This window comes from Trichosurus vulpecula, chromosome 4, assembly GCF_011100635.1.
Source record: "Trichosurus vulpecula isolate mTriVul1 chromosome 4, mTriVul1.pri, whole genome shotgun sequence".
Classification (NCBI taxonomy): domain Eukaryota; kingdom Metazoa; phylum Chordata; class Mammalia; order Diprotodontia; family Phalangeridae; genus Trichosurus; species Trichosurus vulpecula.
In genome coordinates this window covers 163,264,418-163,286,158 of record NC_050576.1, presented here as the reverse complement: position 1 = coordinate 163,286,158, position 21,741 = coordinate 163,264,418, and the positions used below count along the sequence as shown (strand labels likewise).

General features: G+C 43.4%; 1 protein-coding gene across 1 annotated transcript in view; it reads left to right on the top strand.

Annotated features, from left to right (window-relative positions):
* The first annotated feature begins 1,251 nt into the window (after positions 1-1,251).
* IL6R (interleukin 6 receptor) overlaps positions 1,252-21,741 on the top strand; it is a 59,233-nt gene continuing 38,743 nt past the window's right edge. The window contains exon 1 of the mRNA XM_036756216.1: positions 1,252-1,800. Coding sequence (XP_036612111.1) covers positions 1,716-1,800 — 85 coding nt within the window. The 5' untranslated portion in view covers positions 1,252-1,715. The remainder of the gene's footprint in view (positions 1,801-21,741) is intronic.

Here is a 21,741-nt window from a genome sequence, read left to right as displayed (position 1 = left end):
CAGTATGGTATGTACTGCAACATTCTGAACATTCTGATATGGATCATCAGTGGCAAAGGATATTTTTTTTAACTGATTGAAAGAAAGGAAGTATTTGAAGTACAGTGGAAAAATCACTGGCCCTGGAGGCAGATTGGGTTCAAATCTTCCCCATCATTTATTACCTTTGTGACCTTGAACAAAACATTTCACCTTTCTCAGCTTTGGTTTCCTTATCTATCAAATGAGGGGGTTAAATGATATGCTCTCTAAGGTCCTTCCCAGCTCTGAATCTATTAAACTATGGGGATCTCGGCTCTCAGCAAACACATCAGCCTCAGTTCCCTCATCTGTAAACCTGGGATGGTGATAATTGCACCGTCTACCTCACAGGTGAAGAGTACTTTGTAAACTATAAAGGGCAGTTATTAATGTGAATGCCTGAGTCAGGTGTCATTGGGCCTAAGGAATTGATGACTATGCAGGGAGGGACAGGCTTGTCCCTTAACTAAACTCCAAAGCTGTTCTATTGTTTCTGTTCTGCTGCTTTCCTAATAAGTGACCCTGGGAGAAGAAAGGAATGTCCTCTATTTTTTTCTGCAGGTTTTGTTCCCAACCAGAGTTCTGGGGTAGGGGTTGCCCCTCTGCCCTCTTAAGAAAAGCACTGGACTCTAAGAGGTGGCAGAATGGGTAGAATGCTGGACCTGGTGTCAGGAAGATCAGAATTCAAATCCTACCTAAGATCACTTAACTAGCTGTGTGACACTAGGCAAGTCAGTTGAACTGTCTGCCTCAGCTTTGTCATCTGTAAAATGGGATAATAACAGCAACTATTTCCCAGAGCTGTTAGGAGGATAAAAAGAGGTAATTTTGTAAAGCACTTTACAAGTACTATACAGAGTGTTTCCCAAAAGTCAGCTTATAACTGCCTGGACTTGGGAAACACCCTGAGTAAATACTCGTTATTATTATGAATGAGGAAGAACTGACTCCAAGTCCCAACTGTACCACTAGCTTACTCTAGGGTCCTCGGCAAGTCATCCGATCTCTCTGAGCCTCGATTTTCTTGTCTGTAAATCCGGTATAATAATACCGATCACCACCTTCCCCTCAACTGCGTTGCTGAGAAGAAATCAGCCTATGAGAGCTGAGGGCGTGCGTCCTCCTCGCTCAGGTGTGGAGTGTTTGCTGGAAACCCGCCCTTACTCCTCCCCTCTGGCCTAGGCTATTCTTGCTCAATCGCTCGGCGATTTCACAATCGCACATGGGGACAGTCAGCCGCTGCAGAGCTGAGTTCCTCAAATGTTTTCCTGTGTTTGCCAGGACTATCCACTACTCTGAGTCATGTGTAAGTGGGAAGTTGAGTTAAGAAAGTCAGGACTGGCTGAGAGTGAACAAGAGAGGGAGTCTGGAGCCTGGAGTCTGGGCGCTCGCTTGCTCGTTGCTCCTGCCCGGGCTTGGGTTGTAGAGGCAGGCGGTGAGAGGAGCGCGGAGCCGGCCGAGCCAAGTCAGAGGCGCTGAGCGAGCGGAGCCGGCTAGGGAGCGGAGAGTGGTGAGGGCACGGCTGGAAAGTGGAGAGAGGCGCGGAGCCGGCTGGGGAGCACAGCGCTCCCCGGGATGAGGACTGGGAGTGAACTTGATATGACGAATGGACACTGGGAGAAGTGAGACCACCCAAAGGCAGCCCAGTGGCGGCCGCTCCCATTGGAGAATGGTGTATTAGAAGAGGAGGAAGCATGCTGTCTGTCACCCTGGTGCTCCTGGCCGTCCTGTTCTTGGCTCTTGGGGACCAGCTGGTCCCAGGAGGCTGTCCCAGACTGGGTAAGCTGTTTACTTTCTTGGAAGTCTGGGGTTCGGGAGGCGGGGACCGAGGCCCCTGGGGCCACAGATTAAAAAAAAGACGGGATGAAGGGCCCGTCGCTAGCAGAATTTTAGCAAACTCCTTCTAAGTTTCCTGGAATACTTAAGTCTCCGGATTTCTTATCAAACATTGTCTCATTAGTTTTCTTATCTGTAAAATGTAAATAAAGGTGTTGGACTCCACGGTGCCATCCCAACTCTGACGTTTGGTAGTTGTGTGATTTATGCCTGGCAAATCCCGGGTGGATCTCGGGCAGGAGCACCTCCTCTGCCACATACCAGTTGGGGGACCATAGGCAAAACACTTAACCTCTCAGTGCCCCAGGCCGCTCTCTAAGACTGTCCATCTGTACAAGAGGAGAGAGCTTCCACCTTGGAAGTTTTCTATTTGAAATCAAATATCTGAACCACCCCCCACCCCCGCAAAGAAAATTTCTGTGACAAAAACACACTCTGATGAACATAAGACAAGAAAGGGGCCATGTCTTTGATAACTTCTTCTGCTCCAACAGTGTCTGTTCTCTTGTGACCGGTCTCCTCTGCACCTGCTCCGTGTGATTTGACTTGTTCTCTCTGACATCCAGCACTATTTGGGGCTGACCCTTAGTACTCTTATTCCTCATACTTTCAGCACCTGGGGCCTTGGCCCCCTCCCCCTCATCTGCTCTCAGGGAAAGGTCTGAGTTAGCTTTCAGGTGTCCCAAGGGCAAAGATGCTTGAAAAGTTTTCTTGTGGGCAGGACTATTTCCTCAAACGTGCCCCAACTCCTCTCCCTTCCCGAGGGCTATCCCTGAGCTGCTACCTCCAGCACTCCGGGGCTATGAGGATGACTCCTTCCTGAGTGTGAGGTTGACTGATCTCATCAGTGCTGAGTCACCAATCCGCTCCATCCACCTCTTCTCCAGCACTTCCCTCCACCCAGTCCTGGCAAGTCTAGAGTCTATCTTTCTGGGAACCTAGTGCCGAGACATCGAGATCACCAAGTGGGGATTGTCCATGGCTGGAGCTGGCAAACCTTAGCCCCACCCTCACCCCTTCCTGTTAAGAGCCAAAGGAAGATACTGTGTCTGACGGGATTCACTTGCTGGTTGATGGTGATATTTCCATTAATATCAAGGCTTTGGCTGGATGCCCAGGGCTGACTGGCATACCCAGCATGTCTTAGTTTCTCTTCGACCTGTGGTGGCAGCACCTCCAGCGGTTTATTTTTGTGTTTGTCTGTGGGGATATACTAGAGGGCAACAGGTTTATTTCTTGCAAGGATCAATTAGCCACTTGGTTCCTATTTTTTTTAATGGATGGTTGTCCCCGAGTCACTCCATTCTCACTGTGTCAAATACTCTCTCCAATCAAGTCTCTGGCCTTCAGGAGGGAAGAGCCAGCCAGGTGTGTACCTTTCTCTCCCTTTTCTGGTTTCACTCCCAAAGAGAAGGGGTAATTGTTGGTCTGCTATGACTGGAGGAAGAAGGTAGGAGCGGTAGTCTTGACAGCCTCTCAGGCTCTCTTCCAGATCTTTGAATAAAGACTGGCAAGACAGCAAGACCCTACAAAGTGAAAGAAGACAAAAAGACAGAGATGGGAGATACTGGGACAGAGCTGAAAGTCACCCATGATTGGTTGAGGGCTTAAAAAGGTGGAGGAATGGACAAAGTGGATGACTCCAGGCTGATGTCCTGGGTACCAGCTAGGACAATTCGGGTGAGGAGGAGGAACATAACAAGGGAGGAGCCAGGATAAATCCCCAGGAGTTGCAGCTGGAAATTTACAATACACAAATGCTATTCCTAATTGCACCTTAGTAGAGGGGAGCCAATGGAAAAGGCCCTGGTTTGAGGTATTTTAGGAATCTTTCCTTCTCTCTATGCAGCAATTCTGGGCAAACAGAACCTGGAGGAAGTGTCAGCTTGCTTAACATCATAGGAAAATGCAGAGAAGCAGAAAACATGCAGGGCCTAAGCTACACACACACACACACACACAAACACACACACACACACACACACACACACACACACCCTCCCACACACTTGAGAGCAAAAATAGAAAAAATAAGAGAAACCGGGTAAGATAAATGGATCAAATGAGTTAGATGTTCAATTTCAGAGAATCAGGAGGCGGGGTATAGAAATTAGAGTTGCCCCGTTGGGGAAATACCAACAGAAGCATGTGATCTGGTAGAATGAAAATGTAAAACTGGGAGTCAGAAGACCTGAATTCAAGGTCTGGTTCTGGACCTGTCACTGATCTTAGACCAGTGAAATCTTATCTCTCTGGGCTTCAATGTTTTCATCCGCAAAATAAACTGGGATTACTCAACATTTTTTTTTCTAATTCTAGTGGAAAAAGTGGTAGACTTGGAGTCCAGAGATCTGGGTTAAATACTAGCTCTATGTGACCCTGGGCAAGTCACTTACTTCTATGAGCCTTAGTTTCATTGTCTGTAAAATGGGGATAATAAAAATTTCACCACCTACCTCACAGGAGCATTGTGAGGAAAGCACTTTCTTTTCTTAAATCTCCATGGAAAATGCTACCTTTTCTTATGATTATGAGTTTCCCTTCCCCTAGTAACTCAAAATATGCAAAGCAATGTTATCTTGAAAGTTTCTCTAGCCTTTGACTTTCCTTTTATTACAATCTCCTTCTGCCCCATACTTCTTAATCTCATCCCTACTCCTCAGATGCCCAAGCCCAGGGCTGTTATGACCCATATATAGACTTACTGGCTATGGATGAGGCATGATTTTAGTGACCAGTTAGATTCTCTTACCTCCCAAAAGTAGCTCTCTCACTCAGTTTGGTTTTCTGATACCTGACATTCAAAGTTAGACATTCAATTCTTTGGCTTGAAACGAGATATTTGTGAAGTGCTTTGCAAACCTTAAAGCGCTCTCTAAATGCTAGCTATCATTATTATTTGGCAGAGTGGGAACTGGGCCCTATACCAGGCTCTCTCTCTTATTCAGGCTTTGTCACAGTCATCTACATCTTTGGCAAAGCAAACTGCTTCTTGGTCTGCTCATCCTTTAACTTGAAAACTTCATTCTTCCGTAGGCGAACATCCAAGGTATCTACCGATTATGTAATGTATGTGTCATCTAAGCCCTTTGCTGCTTTTTGTGGAAGGTGGAGAGGCAAGGGGCATCTTGACCTTTCCACAGCATGGTATGGTGGAAAGAGGCTAGTTTTAGAGTCAGGAGACCAAGGTTCAAATCTTAGCTCTAACATAGTAGTAATTAATAATAATAACAGCTAGCACTTATATAGTGCCTACTATGTGCTAGGCACTGTGCTAAGCAATTTACAAATAGTATCTTATTTCACAGTAATAATAATAATAATAATAGCTAGCACTTATATAGTGCCTACTATGTGCTAGGCACTGTGCTAAGCACTTGCAAATATCTCATTTGATAGCAATAATAATGATATAATAATAATAGTTAGCATTTCTATAATGTCTGCCATGCGCTAGACACTGTGCTAAGCAATTTACAAATATCTTATTTGATAATAATAATAGCATTTCTATAATGTCTACTATGTGCTACGCACTGTGCTAAGTACTTTGCAAATATCTCTTTGACAGTAATAATAATAATAATAATAATAATAATAGTTAGCATTTATATAGTGCCTACTATGTGCTAGGCACTGTGCTAAGCACTTTACAAATACTATCTCATTTGACAGTAGTAATAATAATAATAATAATAGCTAGCACTTATATAGTGCCTACTATGCACTAGGCACTGTGCTAAGCAATTTACAAATATCTTGTTTGATAATAATAGTAATAATAGCATTTCTATAGTGCCTACTATGTGCTAGGCACTGTGCAAATATTATCTCATTTGATCGTAGTAATAATTGCTGACACTTATATAGTGCTTATTATGTGCCAGGCACTGTGCGAAGTGCTTTATAAATATTATCTCACTATTATTTTCATCATCTCCATTTTGCAGTTGAGGAAACTGATGTTGAATGATTTATCCAAGGTCACACAGCTACTAAGTGTCTGAGGCTGGATTGGAACTCAGGTTGTCCTGACTCCAGGCCCAGAGCTGTATTCACTGCACCACCATCTAGCTGTCTTTCCTTCATTGTTTCTAATGCCTCTTTCCTTAGTCATATGGCCATGGACAAATCATATAACACCTCTAGGTCTCTTTACTTTCTTGTTCTGTAAAATGAGTTGGGGAGGGAGGTCAGTAATAGCCCTCCTAGCTCTGTATTCTATAAAATCCTATGACAATCAATATAAGCCCTTTCTTCCCTTTTTCTCAGTAAAACAGCCACTAGGATGACATTTTGCCCTTAGGGTTTTTTCCCACTTGAATATAAATACATACAGAAGCAAGCTAGAGGTTGTAGCCCTTCCTGCTCTACTCTGTCCTCATCAGACCACATCTGGAGCACATTGTTCTGTTCTGGGAGCCATACCATAGGAAGCACACTGATAAGCTTAAGGGAGGAGGGCATTCAGGATGGTGAAGGGTCTGTCATCTGAGGATGGGCTAAAGGAACAAGGCCATTTAGCCTGGAGAAGAGTCTTAGAGGAAATATCATAACTGTCTTCACATGTCTAAAGGGCTGTCACATGGAAGGGGTTAAACTTGTTCCAGATGGACCCAGAGGGCAGAACTCTGGGAAATGCATGGAATTCGCAAAATTTGGGCTTGGTTTATGGACATTCTTCCTAACTTAGAGCGATCCAGAATTGGAATAGGCTTCCTCGGCAGATAATGGGTTCCCCATGACTGGATGATCAATTGAGAGATATGTTGTAGAGGTGATTTTTTTCTTTTTTAGTTAGGGGGTAGACTTGGAAGGGCAGCTAGGTGGCAGAGTGGATAGAACACTGGGCTTAGAATCAGGAAGACTCATCTTCACGAGTTCAAATCTGGTCTCAGATAGTTACTAGTTGTGTGACTCTGGGTAAGTCACTTAACCCTATTGGCCTCAGTTTCCTCATCTGCAAAGTCAGCTGGAGAAAAAAATAGCAAACCACTCCAGCATCTTTGCCATGACATCTTTGTCGTGAAGAGTCAGACATAATTGAAATAACTCGACAACAATGATAAGATGACCTGCTAAAGTTTCTTTTAATTCAGAGATTCTATGATCCTAAAATACTCTCAAGGAGACAAAGGGAGATTTATTCATCAAAGCCAGAGCTCCTGGGAACCAGTGTTTCCTCTGGGGTTTTTCTTTGGTGGTTTACCCATTTTTCATCCCACCCGTCCCCTTCAATCATAAGCCCACAGGCAGGTATGTATGTCAGAGACGAAGAGTTGCAAGGGACCTCAGAGTCAGTGAAGTGGAACAATGGATAGTTAGCGTGTGGGAGTTGGAGTTAGAGAGACTTTCATTCAAACCCTGCTGAACCACCCTGGGCAAGTCTCCTAACCTCAGTCTTCTCATCTGTAAAATGGGAACCATAACAAGAACACCACTTCACAGGGTAAAATAACATAATATCTGTAAAGCGCTTTGCAAACCACGAATGCTGGCTATTGTTTATTATTATCATTTAGTCCACCCGTTAATTTTATTGATGAAGGAACAAAGATGCCAAGCAGTAAAGGAGGACAGCTGAGATCTGGACCCCAAACATCTGACTCCAAAGTCAGGACTCGTTCCTAGTGCTGTGCTGCCTTACCTTAAACTTTGTGCCCACAGGAAGGGATTTCCAGGCAGGATCAGGGAGACCTGAGGCAGACCATAGGGAGTGTTTGCTGCACAAGGGCTCAAAGCCCTGAGCACTGAACTCAGGCTTCCTGTGGCCATTTTCTCTTGATCTGTCGACCAATATACATGCATCATACATTCATACACACTGATGTGTGTGTATCTATCTATCTATCTATCTATATATGTATGCACACCAACACATATCTATACACACATATGTATGTATATGTACATGTACACATACATATATGTATGCGCATGTAATTTGAACCAAAGAGATGAGGGTGACGTGTATCTGGAGCAATTCAAATTATTGCTACAAAATGCTTTTACATATATTTTCTCATTTCATCATCAAACAATCTCACAAAGTTATTATTGTACGAATTATTGTCCTCATTTTACTGACGGAATCTGTTGACCAAGGTCCTCCTCTGATGCCCCCTGGGGGTTTGCAAGTGACCCCCAGGGTTTTTGAAGGCCACAACAGTGGTAGGACTTGGGGCAGTCCTACCAAATTGGAAAAGCTTCAGATTCAGGCCCAGGGATTTCAGCGATCCTCAGATCAGCCTAGCACAGTGCAGGGCAGCTCAGCGCCAGATGGTTGGCTGCCAGGTGATAAATTTCTGTGATTCTGTGAACCCGGGTTCTTGGATTCCAAATCCAGTGCTTCTTCCCCACCATCCTGGGGTCTTAAAGGCACTTAGTTCACAGACCTTTCTTTTAGATCAGGGGTGGGAAATCTGTGGCCTTGGGGCCACACGTGGCACTCTAGGTCCTTGAGTGTGACCCTTTGACTGAATCTAAACTTCACAGAACAATTCCCCTTAATAAAAGGTTTGTTCTGTAAAACTTGGACTCAATCAAAAGAGTCCCTATCAAGGACCATATCAAGGCCACAGGTTCCCCACTCCTGTCCTAGATCCTGGCTCTTGGAGGTGGCAGTGTGGCTTAGTGGAAAGGGCAGAGTAAGAGGAATGATACGGTGGCAAGAATACTGATTTTGGAGGCTGAGGACCTGGGCTGGCTTACGCGTGTGTCCTGGGCTGAGACATTTTACTTTCCTGACCCTCAGCTTTCTCAACTGAGGGATCGGGAGACCTCCAAAGCCCTACTTCTCAATCTAAATCCTTCCACCGTAGCAGTGAGAAGACGTGAATTTGAGTCCCCTCTTTGCTAATTATTACTCGCATGACTCTGGATAACTTCCTTTTCTTGGTCTTAGTTTCCTCAACTATGAAATAAGGATAATACCCATAATGCACTCTTACTAAGGGCGTCGGGAGGAAAATGTTGAGCAGACTCCAAATTACCAGTGGGACTTATCACAGGCTCTTAGAGTGGAAAGAACCTTAGAGGTCATCTCATCCACCCTCCCCTTTACAGCCGAGGAAACTGAGGCATGGGGAACTAACTGATTTGCCCAAGATTACACCGCCGGTAAGGAGCAGAGCTGAGATTTGAACCTACACCCTCTAATTCTAAATGCAGAGGTCTCTCCATTGCGCAGTGGTCCCCACACTTTATTATGGATGAGTTCTTACAGCCTACCTGCTCAGCGGCCACCCTTCAGGACCACAGGGAGCTACTAGCTATACAGCATTTTCCCCTTTTGAGGTCTGAGGAACTCACCCCTTATCACTTCCGGTCCAAATGGTGCTGAATGCACACCCATTTACCTTGTCAGTTGAGTTTGTTTCCCCTGGCACTGCCCCTTCTCTCTCCATGAGCCCATCCTGGCTATTCTATTCAGTTTCCATGGTTATACCCTTTCCCCTCTCCCTTCCTTATATCTAAAAGTGCCTTTTATCTCTTCACAGCCCCCCCTCTATTCTTCCTCATTCCCTTCATAGCTCACCTCCTCCTCTTACAATAGGGATTATACAGGGCAAGTTTTAAATATAGTGTTGTTTTAACAGGATGGGCAGCTAGGTAGAGCGCTGGGCTTGAAGTCAAATGGCAAGCCATTCCAAGTGTCTTTGCCAAGAAAAACCCAAACGAGGTCATGAAGAGCTAGACAGAACTGCAAATCTTGTGTTCTCAAGCTGCACTAAGACTTTTGAGACAACCTGTATAATATTATGTTCTATATCATAATATGTGATATAATCTGATATAATAAATGTAATATAATATAATATGATATAATGACATAATATAATACAGTAAAATTTAATATAGTGTGACACTTCACCATCTAATCTGCTGTAACATAATATATGATATAATATGATAGAGTATGACAATTATAATACAATATAATATAATGTTACACAATATAATATACTGTAACAATGTAATATAATGTATGATATGTATAATGTATTGATGATACAATATGACAGTATCATACAACATAATTTAACAATACGACATTATACAATGTGATATAACACAATGAAACATAATATTCCAGCACAAATGGAAATGCATATCAGCTTATGTTTAAAGTAACCCCTGTACTCCTTAGGCAAGTACCCACTGTTTTCCCTAAACCATGTGCAGAAACCCTCGTTTACAGTTTTTGGAGGGGGGGAGGTAGGGCAATTGGGGTTAAGTGACTTGCCCAAGGTCACACAGCTAGTAAGCGTGTCAAGTGTCTGAGGCTGACATTTACATTTTTTGAAAAGAAAACTTCTGCCTAGTCTCACTAATGCCATCCTCTACTGTCCCACTCTCTCCCAACTTTTCCCTATTGCTTTTTAAAGTTTGCTAAGTAATTTAAATGCATTATCTCATTTGATCCTTAAAATTACCCTGTGAGGGAGGTGCTATTATTATCCCCCTTTGAGAAACTGAGGTTACACAGCTTTCAAGTTTCTGATATAGGATTCAAACCCAGGATGTCCCGATTCTGAAAGCGTCCCTCTATCTCCTATGTCCAGTAACCTCTCTTAATTTACCAGCCCTCCTAGGAGAATGAGTACAAAACTGAGGACTCGGAAATGGAAGCCCTGATCCCAGGCCCTTCCCAAATTTGCACAAGTCAATCAATTCTCTTTGGGCTTCGGTTTTCATAGCTGTAAAACAGGGGTGGTGCTCTTAGATTGTACTGTCCCTCACAGCTCTAATGGTGTGTCCTTGTGGTTATTTTGGAAAATCCCCAAGTCTAAATAAATGTATCAGTTCCTTTGTGGAGAGGTAGTTTTGATTGGGAATGAGGAAGTGGGGTACAAAGAATTCGGTCAAGGAGGAGGGGAGAGAGTATAAGAGGAAAGTATGGCTCTGAAGACAGACTTCACTATAGTTTTGTTGAGGTCTAGGCCTGCCCTTTCTACTTCTGTTTGTAATATTCTATGCCTCAATGTATGTATGGGCAGAAATAATAGGAGGGGAGGAAAGAGGAGGAAAAAGGGAAACAGGGTTCTAGCTCTTTTAGAGCCTTAATTTTGCTTCCCCGCCCCCTTAACATTAGTCTTGCTGTGAGAAGATATGAATTCTAGTTCATTAGCTGTATGACTGTGGGTAAGTCACTTTACCTCTTTGAAACTTAATTTTCTCATCTGTAAAATGGGCATAATAATGCCTCTATTTCCTACCTTATAGGGTTGTGAGAAAAGCACTCTGTAAACTGTAAAGTATGAGCTCCAGGCTATGGTGTCCACTCCTTCTTCCATCACCTCCCCAAAGTTCCAAGTAGTGAGTGAGTGGAAGAAGGACAGTTAGGGTTAGGTAGGGTTGGTGTTGAGAGTGGGGGGAACAGGGTTTATCACAATGGTCAAGGTTGGAAGAGTGGGATTCTTTCATTTCCCCCTTAAATTCTAACATCTGTTTTGGGCATATAGTGAAAATACAGGCCTGGAATGGACATCAAGAGACTTGGTTTTTAGTTCCAGATTTGCCACTAACTAATTGTGTGATCTTGGCACTTGCCTGTAGTGTGCCCCTGAGGAAAGAATGCTAGCTTTGGAATCACAGCCCTCGGGTTTGAATCCTGGCTCAACCACTTTATGGTCTTGGGCAGGTGGCTCCACCCCTCTAGTCCTCAGATTCCTCATCTTTAAAATGATGGGGTTGGCTGAGGTGACTCTAAGCTCCCTTCCATCTGTAAGTCTACAAGCCCATGACTCTATTACCTTCCTGGGCCTCAGTTTCTTTCTTTCTTTCTGCAGGGGGGAAGGCCAGGCAATTGGGGTTAAGTGACTTGCCCAAGGTCACATAGCTAGTAAGTGTGTCAAGTGTCTGAGGCCGGATTTGAACTCAGGTCCTCCTGACTCCAGGGTCGGTGCTCTACTCACTGTACCACCTAGCTGCCCCTCAGTTTCTTTAACTGTAAAATGAAATGGTTGACTTATGTGATGTCTGAAGTCCTTTCCAGATTTGACATTCCATGTTCTCTGTTCCAACTTTAAGCTCTGGACTGAATGATTTTTTTTTTAGCTGTTTTCTGCTCTCTTGAGCTCTCCATTTTCAGCTGCTTTCCTGCCTCCATCTGAATAGCTCTGTGTTTTCCATTTTATCTCAAAGCTCTACCACCCTCCCTGCTTTGGCCCTCTTTCCTATAAAACCTCCCATTTGCAAAGCACATTGAAATTTACAAAGGACTTTGCTTATAACCTTGTGAGGTGGGTGGTATGAGTATTATTATTTTCCTGTTCTATAAGAATAGTATTTGGAAAACAAATGCTCAGAATGAGTAGAGTCTGGCAAGGAAAGCTAAGGACCAATATATATGCATGTGCATATGTATTCACACATGCACATATATATGTGTATATATATGTATTTTAGCTATGCTGGGGATGAGAGGAAGAGCAAAGAAGGAACAGGACTACTGGGAATAAAGATAATGGAAGATATGATGAAACTTTTCAGTCCTTTACTTTCTTTCTATTTTCTCTGCTGCAGTAGCTCAAAAGAAATGTGAGATGAACAAATTTAGAAACATCTCCACTCCAAATGTTCACTTGGACAATTTGCGCCTGAACTGTGGTAGAGCCTTTGAGCTCCTATTGATCTGATCAGCCAGAATCAGACACATTCAACCTTTACCCCCAACACAGTGATGTTGTTTTGGTCCTCTTTGACAATGGACAACAATCAACCAATGAAACAATTTTCTCTCCTAATGGAGAATAATCTTTGTACTGAGAAGGACAAAACAAAAAATGGCTGATAGGGAGCTGAGAGCCAAGAAAAGAAAGGTGATAGAAAGAGGGGACCTGGACACCTTTGATGAGTTCAAGTTACCTGACCCAGACAGTTATGTGGTAGAGGGGATAAAGTGCTAAATTTGGAGACAGAAAGACCTGAGCTCCAATCCTGCCTCAGATACGCATTAGCTGTATGACCCTGGGCAAGTCATTTAACCTCTATATGTTTCAGTTTCCTCATTTGTGAGATGTAGATCATAATAGCACCTACCTCACAGCGTTGTTATGCAGATCATATAAGAGAATTCATGTAAAGCACTTTGAAATGTTAAAGCATTATATAAATAATAATAGTTATTATAAATAACAATATGTTATTATTATTATTACTAAAAGAATTGGCAAATGTGTTTGCTGAACCACTGTGAAGGATCTTTGAAAGACTGTAGGGCATAGAGATGTCTCAGGACTAGAAAAGGGCAATATCTTTGTTTTCTATAAAGGAAAGAAGATAAAATCTGTAAACTACATAGGGATCCTGGCAAAATTATAGAATATATTCTTAAAGACTTGGTTAGCGAATATCTAGAAAATGAAGATAAATAGACACCATGATGAAATCAAATCAGGTCATGCCATATGAATGCAATGGAATATTATTGTATGGTAAGAAATGCACAATGATAAGAGAAACATGGGAAGATTTTGTATGAACTGATGCAAAACAAAATAAGTATATTTGAAAAGAACAATATACACAATGAATTACAACAAAGTAAATAAAAAGATCTCCGAAAGAAAACTGAATTCGAGCCAGACTCTAAAAAATCATTAATAGTCTTAGAGAACAGGTGATGAAATATTTTTGTTTTCTCAAACCACAGATGTGGGGGGAAAGTAAGGTCACATTATTGCGTACAATGTCACATATGGTAAGTGCTTCAGGCATTTTGTTTAATTGTTTCTCTCTGTTACAAGGAAACTTTGGAGAGGATATAGAATCTTTTCTTAGAAATGACCATGATATAAAGACAAGAGGCATTTTTAAACCATATTTTTAAATTTTTATCTTTAAAAAAAGAAAAACAAAATTCCTGTTACAAATACGCATAGCTAAGCAAAACAAATTCCCTCATTAATGATATCCCCTCCAAATATATCTCAGTCTGCACTAAATCCACCATCTCTCTGTAAAGAAGAGGGTGGCATGTTTCATCATGACACATGATGTGTGTATTTGTACATGTATGTATGTACATGTACATGTGTGCCTCAATCTGTACTCTGAATCCTTTACTTCTCTATCAGGAGGCAGTGGCATGTTTCATATTACATCCTCTGGAATCATGGTTGGCTGTTGTGTTGATTGGAGTTCTTTGAGGAAAGGTATTGGTAAATTGGAAATAGACCAGAGGAGGACAACCAGGATTGTGAAGGGCTTTAAGATCATGCCATATGAGAATTGATGAAAGAATTAGAGATCTTTAATTTGGAGAAGATTTTCTCCAAGTATTCAAAAGGTTTTCACATGGAAAAGATAATAGACTTGTTTTACTCTCCTTTTTTGAGCAGAACTAGACATAATGGGTGGAATTTGCAAAGAATAAAACTGAGGTTTCATGTAAGCAAAAGTTTTCTAAGAATGAGAGCTATTGTAAAGTGGAATGGCCTCCCTTAGAATGTAGTGATCCCATGTCACTGAAAGCCTTCAAACAAAGACCAGATGGAACCCAAAAAGGAAACAGTCCTGCCCTCAAAGAGCTTATATTCTATTGAGGAAAACAACACATACATCAATAAATTAGTGCAAAATATCTACAAAATAAGTGATCCAATTTTTTTGGGGGGGTACTAACAACAGTGGGGGGGAGAGTCAAGGCAGGTCTCTTTCAGGAGATACCACTTGAGTTAAGCTTTAAAGGAAACTAAGGATTTTATAAAGTGGAGGTGAAGAGAGAGTGCATTCTAGTCCTGGAGGACAGTCTGTGGTAAGTCACAGAGATGGGAAATGGAATATCATGAACAGGGAACAGCAAATAGTCCAGCTTAGCTGGAATATAGAATGTGTGAAGGCAAGTAATATGTAACAATCCTGGGAAGGTTGCTGGAAGTCAGGCTGTAAAGGCTTTAAATGCTGAATAGGCAAACATGTATTTTATCCTGGTGACAAGAGGGAGTGAATGGAGACTCTTGAGCAGGGTAGCAGTTTAGGTAGAGTTTAAACCCATGTTTTAGGAATACCAGTTTGGCAATGGTATGGAGGATGAATTAGAGAGGGGAGAGGCTTGACGCAGATTTCTTCCAGCTCTGAGCTTCTGTGTGCCAAAGTACTTGCCTGCTATCACACATAAATGTTAAACCAAATTTCAAACTCAGGTCTCCTGAGGACACACCTTACTGCCTCTTCCCCAAGGCCCCTCCCTTGGCTTCTCTTCAAAGGCTGTTCTCCAGCTGCCTGGGACACTGGGAAGGACCAGAAATCATGTCCCTCTCCTCCCTCTTGCCCCTAATTTAGAAAACTATCTGTTCCTGTATCTGGTCCCAATGTGCCTGATATTGAATCTCTAACATTTTCACAGTGGGAGGTTGGGCATTAAATTGGAATTTTTTAAAATTCGAATGATCAGAAGTAAATTGGAATTACCTGGCTCTCTCAAAGCCTCTGAATCACTATCTCTGGATTGACTTTGGTCGAGCTTAAAGGAGCCACTATCTCTATCTTTAAGGAGTTTATAATTTATTGGACAGACAAAACAAGCACCATGGAGCCAAGATAAATATTTATATGTACAAACTGGAGGATGTTCCAAAGGTGCAGACGTATGATTAGTGGAGAAGCAGCCAGTGTGCCTTGGAGCAGGGATTTGATTATCTGAGTGGGGTTTAGTTAGGTAAATGTGAACCTGGTTCTTGGAAGGTGTTAGGGCACAGTTTTAGAGTTAGGTTTTTGGTTCTTATCCATGGAAGAATCCTTTGCTCTCTGCTTATAGGATTTAAAGGGGGACAGGACCTTAGAGATGATCTAGTCCAATGCTCTTGTTTTACTGGTGAGGAAACTGAGTCACAGAGAGAAACAACAACTTGCCTGAGGTCATACCACTGGCAAATGGCAGCATTGGGATTAAAATATCAGTCTTTGAACTCTAAATCTAATGCCCTTTTCATTACAGAATGTGTTCCTACTACAGCACATGTTCGTTTGACAAATACTTATTAAGTACCTACTATGAGCAAATGAACATTCAATAAACCTGTTAGGAACATGGTTGCTGTTCATTCATGTTCAACTCTTTGCAACCCCATAGGCCATAGCATGCCAACACTGTCCATGGAGTTTTCTTGGCAAAGATGCTGGAATGGATTAAGTCAAACAGGGGTTAAGAGACTTACCCAGGGTCACACAGCTAGTAAGTGTCTGCAGCTGGCTTTGAACTCAGGTCTTCTTGACTCCAAACCCAGCACTCTAACCACTGAGCAACCTAGCTGCCTCCAAGGTTAGGAACCTAAGATGTCATCTAATCCACCTTTCTCATTTTACAGATGAGGATACTGGGTCCCAGAGAAGTTAAATGACTTGCAGGAGGTCTTTGGCTATTTAGTAGCTGAGCCTGAACTTGAATGTTTATTTCTTGACCAGAATAATGTTATATCCACCATTCTGGGCATTCTTCTTCATCAGTAGCTGGGAATGGAAATGGGGAGAAGTGAAAGAAAAGGAGAAATCTAGAGACTGACATTTATAATATCTTTCAGAAGGAATGAGTAGAATCAATTCATCGATCGATCGATCAGTCAGCAGCATTTCTAAAGAGTCCCTCTTACAGGTCGGAAATTGTACTAGGTGACAGGGATACATCCCTTTCCCCAAGGAGCTTATATTCAATATGCAGAAATAAGTTCACGAAACAGGAAGAAGAGATATGCAAAGTCAATACAAGATGATTTCAGAGATGTGGGGGGCATTAGCAGCAGAGGTGTCGGGGAGAAGGGGGAAGCTTCCTGCAGAAGATGGCACTCAAGGTGAGCTTTGAAGGAAACTAGAGATTGTAAGCTCATCCTGAAGGAGGTGTTGTTTAGTCATTTCAGTCGTGTCTGACTCATGACCCTTTTTGGGGTTTTCTTGGCAAAGATACTGGAGTGGTTTGCTACTTCCTTTTTCAGCTCATTTTACAGATGAGGAAACTGAGGCAAACGGAATGAAGTGACTTGCCCAGGGTCACACAGCTAGTGTCTGAGGCCGGATTTGAACCCGGATCTTTCTGACTCTAGGCCCAAGGCTTTATCCACTAAGCCACCTAACTGCTCCCTTAGGGTTCAGTGGATAGAGTGCCAGCCCTGAAGTCAGGAAGACTCATCCTCCTGAGTTCATATCCAGCCTCAGACACTTACTGTGTGACCCCAAGGCAAGTCACTTAACTCTGTTTGTCTCAGTTTCCTCATCTGTAAAACGAGCTAGAAGAGAAATGGCAAACCACTCAGGTATCTTTGTCAAGAAAACCCCAAATGGGGTCACAAAGAGTTAGACGTGACTGAAATGACCGAACAATAACAGCAAATATTATAAGGGGTAGAGGTGGGGAGGGGGTGCCTTCTAGGCATAAGGACAACCTATACAAGGAATTAAGGTAGGAGATGGAATGTACTGTGTGAGAAGTAGCAAGAAATGGGTTTAATGAAGAGGGTGTGTGCGTGCGTGAGTGCGTGTGTGTGTGTGTGTGTGTGTGTGTGTGTGTGTGTGTGTGTGTGACATAGATCTGGAAATGTAAGTTGGAGCCAGGTGGTGAGGACTTTTAAGTGCCAAACAGAGGAATTTGTAGCTTACTGTAGAGATAATGGGGAGCCATTACAGCTTGTTGACCAAGGGAGTGACCAGTCAGTTCTGTGCCTTAGGAAACAAAATGAGAAAAGTTAAGGAGACTCATTTCCTCAATAAGTCTCAGAGGTCTGCATGGCAGAGCTAACACGGGCCTGGGAAAACCTTGTTGCTGCTTGTCATCCCTCAGACCAGTGACATCACCAGGGGGATGTCTCGACTTGCTGGTGGATTGGATTTAAGGGAGGCAGAGCAGAGCAGAGTCATCTGCTTCCCCTCTCCCCTCACACCTCAGGGTTCCTCGGGAGCTTCCCGCAGCTTCTGTAGGAATGATTAGAGGGGTGTGTGGAGAAGAGGAGGAGGAGAGGAAATGTGAAGGGGAGATCTAAAGAGAAGGAGGACAGTAAAGAGCTGGGGTGGGCAGATGAGGAGGCCAGAATCGAGGGCTGGGCAAGAGGGATGGAGAGAATCACCCTGAGTGTCACCCTCTCTTAACCTGGTCTTGCGAGATGAAATTCAAACTCTTCCTTTCACAGTCTCACAGATAGCTAGGCATAGAGGCATCGTATTTGGAATCTGAGTCCTGGTTTCAGCTCCTATGACCTTGTGCAAATCCTTAGGGAACCTGTCTGGCCTTTCTTCTTCTGTGAAATGAGGATCTATCAAAGTTCTGGTCTAGGCTTTTGCATTTTATGTTCTGTGGTTCTCTGATTCTGCTCAGGCTGCTGGATGAGGAGGCCTAAATTTAATTCTGCAAATTTACCATTTATTGATTAAGAACACAATAATGTGCTGGGGCCCAGGGGGAACAAAGGTGAAATACAACATCATCCCGGCCGTGCAGAGCTTACCATCTAGCTTCTTTAGTTTAAGGTGTGTGACACTCTATATATATGCAAGGTATCCCCAAAATCTTAGTGCAGATTTAAGATTCTCTAGCTTAAAAAATGGACAACCAGGTAGCACAGTGGATAGAGTGCTACACCTGGAATCAGGGAGACTCATCTTCTTGGGTTCAAACACGGCCTCAGACACTTACTAGCTATGTGACCCTGGGCAAGTCACTGAACCCTGTTTGCCTCAGTTTCCTCATCTGTAAAATGAACTGGAGAAGCAAATGGTAAACCACTCCAGTATCTCTGACAAGAAAACCCCAAATGGGGTCAGGAAGAGTCAGACATGATTGAACGACAACAATAAAGATTAAAACAGTACTAAGCCTTTGAGGACACCCTGTATTATGTCAGTTTAACTCTACGAAGACCCCAGCGGCATAAATGTTATCCTCAGATGAGAAAACTGAAATGAATAGAACTTAAGTGACTTGCTAAGGTTCAGACAGCTGGTAAGTGTCAGAGATAATATTTGAGCTCAGGTCTTCCTGACTCTGAGTCCTATGTTCTAACCATTATGCCACCTAGCACATATAGGAATAATTATAATACAAATTGATGCAAGATAAGTGCATAAGAGAGGGGCCAACAAAGTGCCGTGTGAGGTCTGAGGTCCAGGATCTGAAGCTTCCTTCCCCTCCCTACCTCTAGCTGCTGGAGGCTTCTGTTCTTGGCACCCAGCTCCTTTCTGATCAAAGGTTCTCTTCCTGAAACAAGACTCTTCCTTGCCTCCTCTTTGACCACCTTCCAAATCCTCTCCTGATACAACCTGAGAGAATGGGAGGGTGAGGTTGCAGGAAGCTCTGAAGCCATTTGGGGTGGTCCAGCCCATGACCTTTAAGCTCCTGCTCTGGACCAAGAGGCTGCTGGGATTAGCAGCCACGAGCTAATTCTCTTGCTTTGGCCCAGCTAGCCTCTTACATAAATGGGACTGGGAATCAGAAGTTTGTTTTTGCTGGCACAGAGAACAAGCAATCTGTGAGAGAGTTGGAAAATATGTGTTTGTGTGTTCGTGTTTTTCTCTGATTTTGACGTTTACAAGTTTACTCGAAGAGAGAGAAGAGAAAAAAACGACTGGAGGATGATTGCCTCCATGCCCCACACGCCCCCACCGCTCTCCCTCCACCCCTCTTCCCAGTCATTCCAAAAACCCACAACCAGAAACCAGGAATGGGCAAGGTCAGGGCTGACTCCAGTTCTTTGACCATCACCATAAAATTCAAAGAATTTGGGACATTTCTAACTTGGCTCTGGTGAATCCTGCCCCACTAGAGAGCTGGGATTCTAGCTCCTCGGCTACAAAATGCAGTGGGTATTCTTGCCTTGATTTCCAGGGATTCTGTCTGAGTTCCTCAGAGTCATGGGCAAAGCACTGATTTCCTTTTTCCTCCAGGGAAAACCCAGGGAGGTGGTGGAACCGTCCTTCCCTAGAGAGCTTTGAGGAATCCAGTCATTGTTATGTGTCAGAGCTGGGCCGCAGCCAAACCTACTTAGAGTCAGAGATTGTGAGGTGGCCCTGCCGTTACTCCCATGGTTTCAAAAGGCATTGATTAAGTACCTGTCTTGGACGTGACGTGTGATGTGCAGTTTGAGTTTAAACAAGCATGTTCTCTGCCCTCTGGGAGTCAGCAGTCTAAGACAGGCAACACTGACATGGGCAGAAAGAGATACCAATGTCTAATAACAGGTTAAGAATGAATATGTCCCTATCAGCCCAGTCCAGTGAGAGTTTGCTGAGTGCTTGCTTCAGGCACAGAATTGTAGGAGGTCCTGAGAACATGAGAAGAAAACCAGCCTCTGCCCTGAAGGAGTTTACATTCTCCTGGAGGGACAAAGCATGCCAACATATAAAGATTCAGCATGATAATTTGAGAAGCCTGATTTTACTCACTTGGTAAGCAATTAGGCTGATAAGGGAAGGAGAGAAGGTTCCATCGGGTAAAAGGAGGACTTTTGTCACTATGCAGAGAAATGACTGTCTCTTGATTGTTGATCTCAGCCCTCCCCCAGACCCGCAATGATCATGCATTGCACACATGCACACGCACACTATCTTTCTTATCTTTATTCTCTTTGAGTTGGAAGTTCCCTCAGAACCCCAATGCAAAAGGTTCCATCTCCTCATGCCCTAACCCAATCCTGGCATGAAAGAGAGAGGGAGGAGGATGTGACACCGCCCCTCTCTGCACCCCCATCTTCCCACCCCCTCCAAGCCACAGATGTGGAGGGTGATGACAGGAATTCAATTAGATGATTCTTAGAGTCCCTTCCAACTTTGAGATTCAGTAAATTAAAAATTAAAATTAAGTTAAATTAGATTAAATTAAATTTAAAAATTAAAATTAAAAATTAAAAATTTAGCAAATATTTCTCGAGTGCCGTGCTGGGGGAGGGGCAAAGTTTAGTTAAGAGCCTTCACCCTCCTGGAGTTTAAGGTCTAGTCAGGGCATGAGAGAGTATGGCAACTGGTACAGACTTAAGAACTGGAAGGAATCTTAGAAGCTACTAAGTCCAAACCCCTCATTTTAGAGGAAACAGAGGCAAAGACAGGTAAAGGGACTTGCCCAAGGCCACACAGGGAGTAGGTCGCCATGCTGGGATTTGGACCCAGAGAGAAAAAACCCGAAAAGCTATGGCAATACTTGTCCTGGAGTCTGGTTTTCGGGAAGGGGTGCTGGGAGCATATAAACAAGCTGTCTCTAAGAGAGTCTGAACATTTTGCTCCTCCAAAGAAGGCGGGACTCCATTCAGCTCCAAACTGGTGGAGTTGTTGACTCAACAGCTCTGGATACTAATTTGTTCATAGTCAGAATGAAGAGAATTATTCATTCTCCTCCTAGCCCTGTCTCCTTCCCTCTACACACCCAAATGCCTGGATAAGTTTAGAAAGATGAATGCTCTCCACACCTTCAGGCTCCCCCTTCCCAAGCACAGGGTGGAGGCGGTGATTGTGGGGACAAGCAAACAGAAGTCACCGGCATCTCCAGAGCCAGGCCACCAATGCTGAGTATGCTGGAAAGAGTAAGGAAGGGAGGCTTGCTGGAGCATTCTCCTGGCCTCTTAGGCAAATATTGACACATACTTCCCCTCCCTTTCTGTAGGGGCCAGACTCTGGGAAGGCCAGGGCAAAAGATGTGAAGGAGCAGAGAAAACATGGACAGATGGCAAGATCCATAGTCTGAGCTCCAATCCACTGACAACCAGGCTTGAGAAATCCTATCTTTAAGTTGCTCTGCCTAGGAGAAGGAAAATAGTCCTGAAGAGGAAATAGGTAGGCTCCATGGAGTTGTAGTTTAGAGAGAGTGGCTAATGTAGAAGGTCAAATCTGATCTGGCAAAGGATTCACAAGCATTATTTGGACTGGAGAATTTTGATTACCCATGTTTCCTGGTCCGTCACCTTCTGA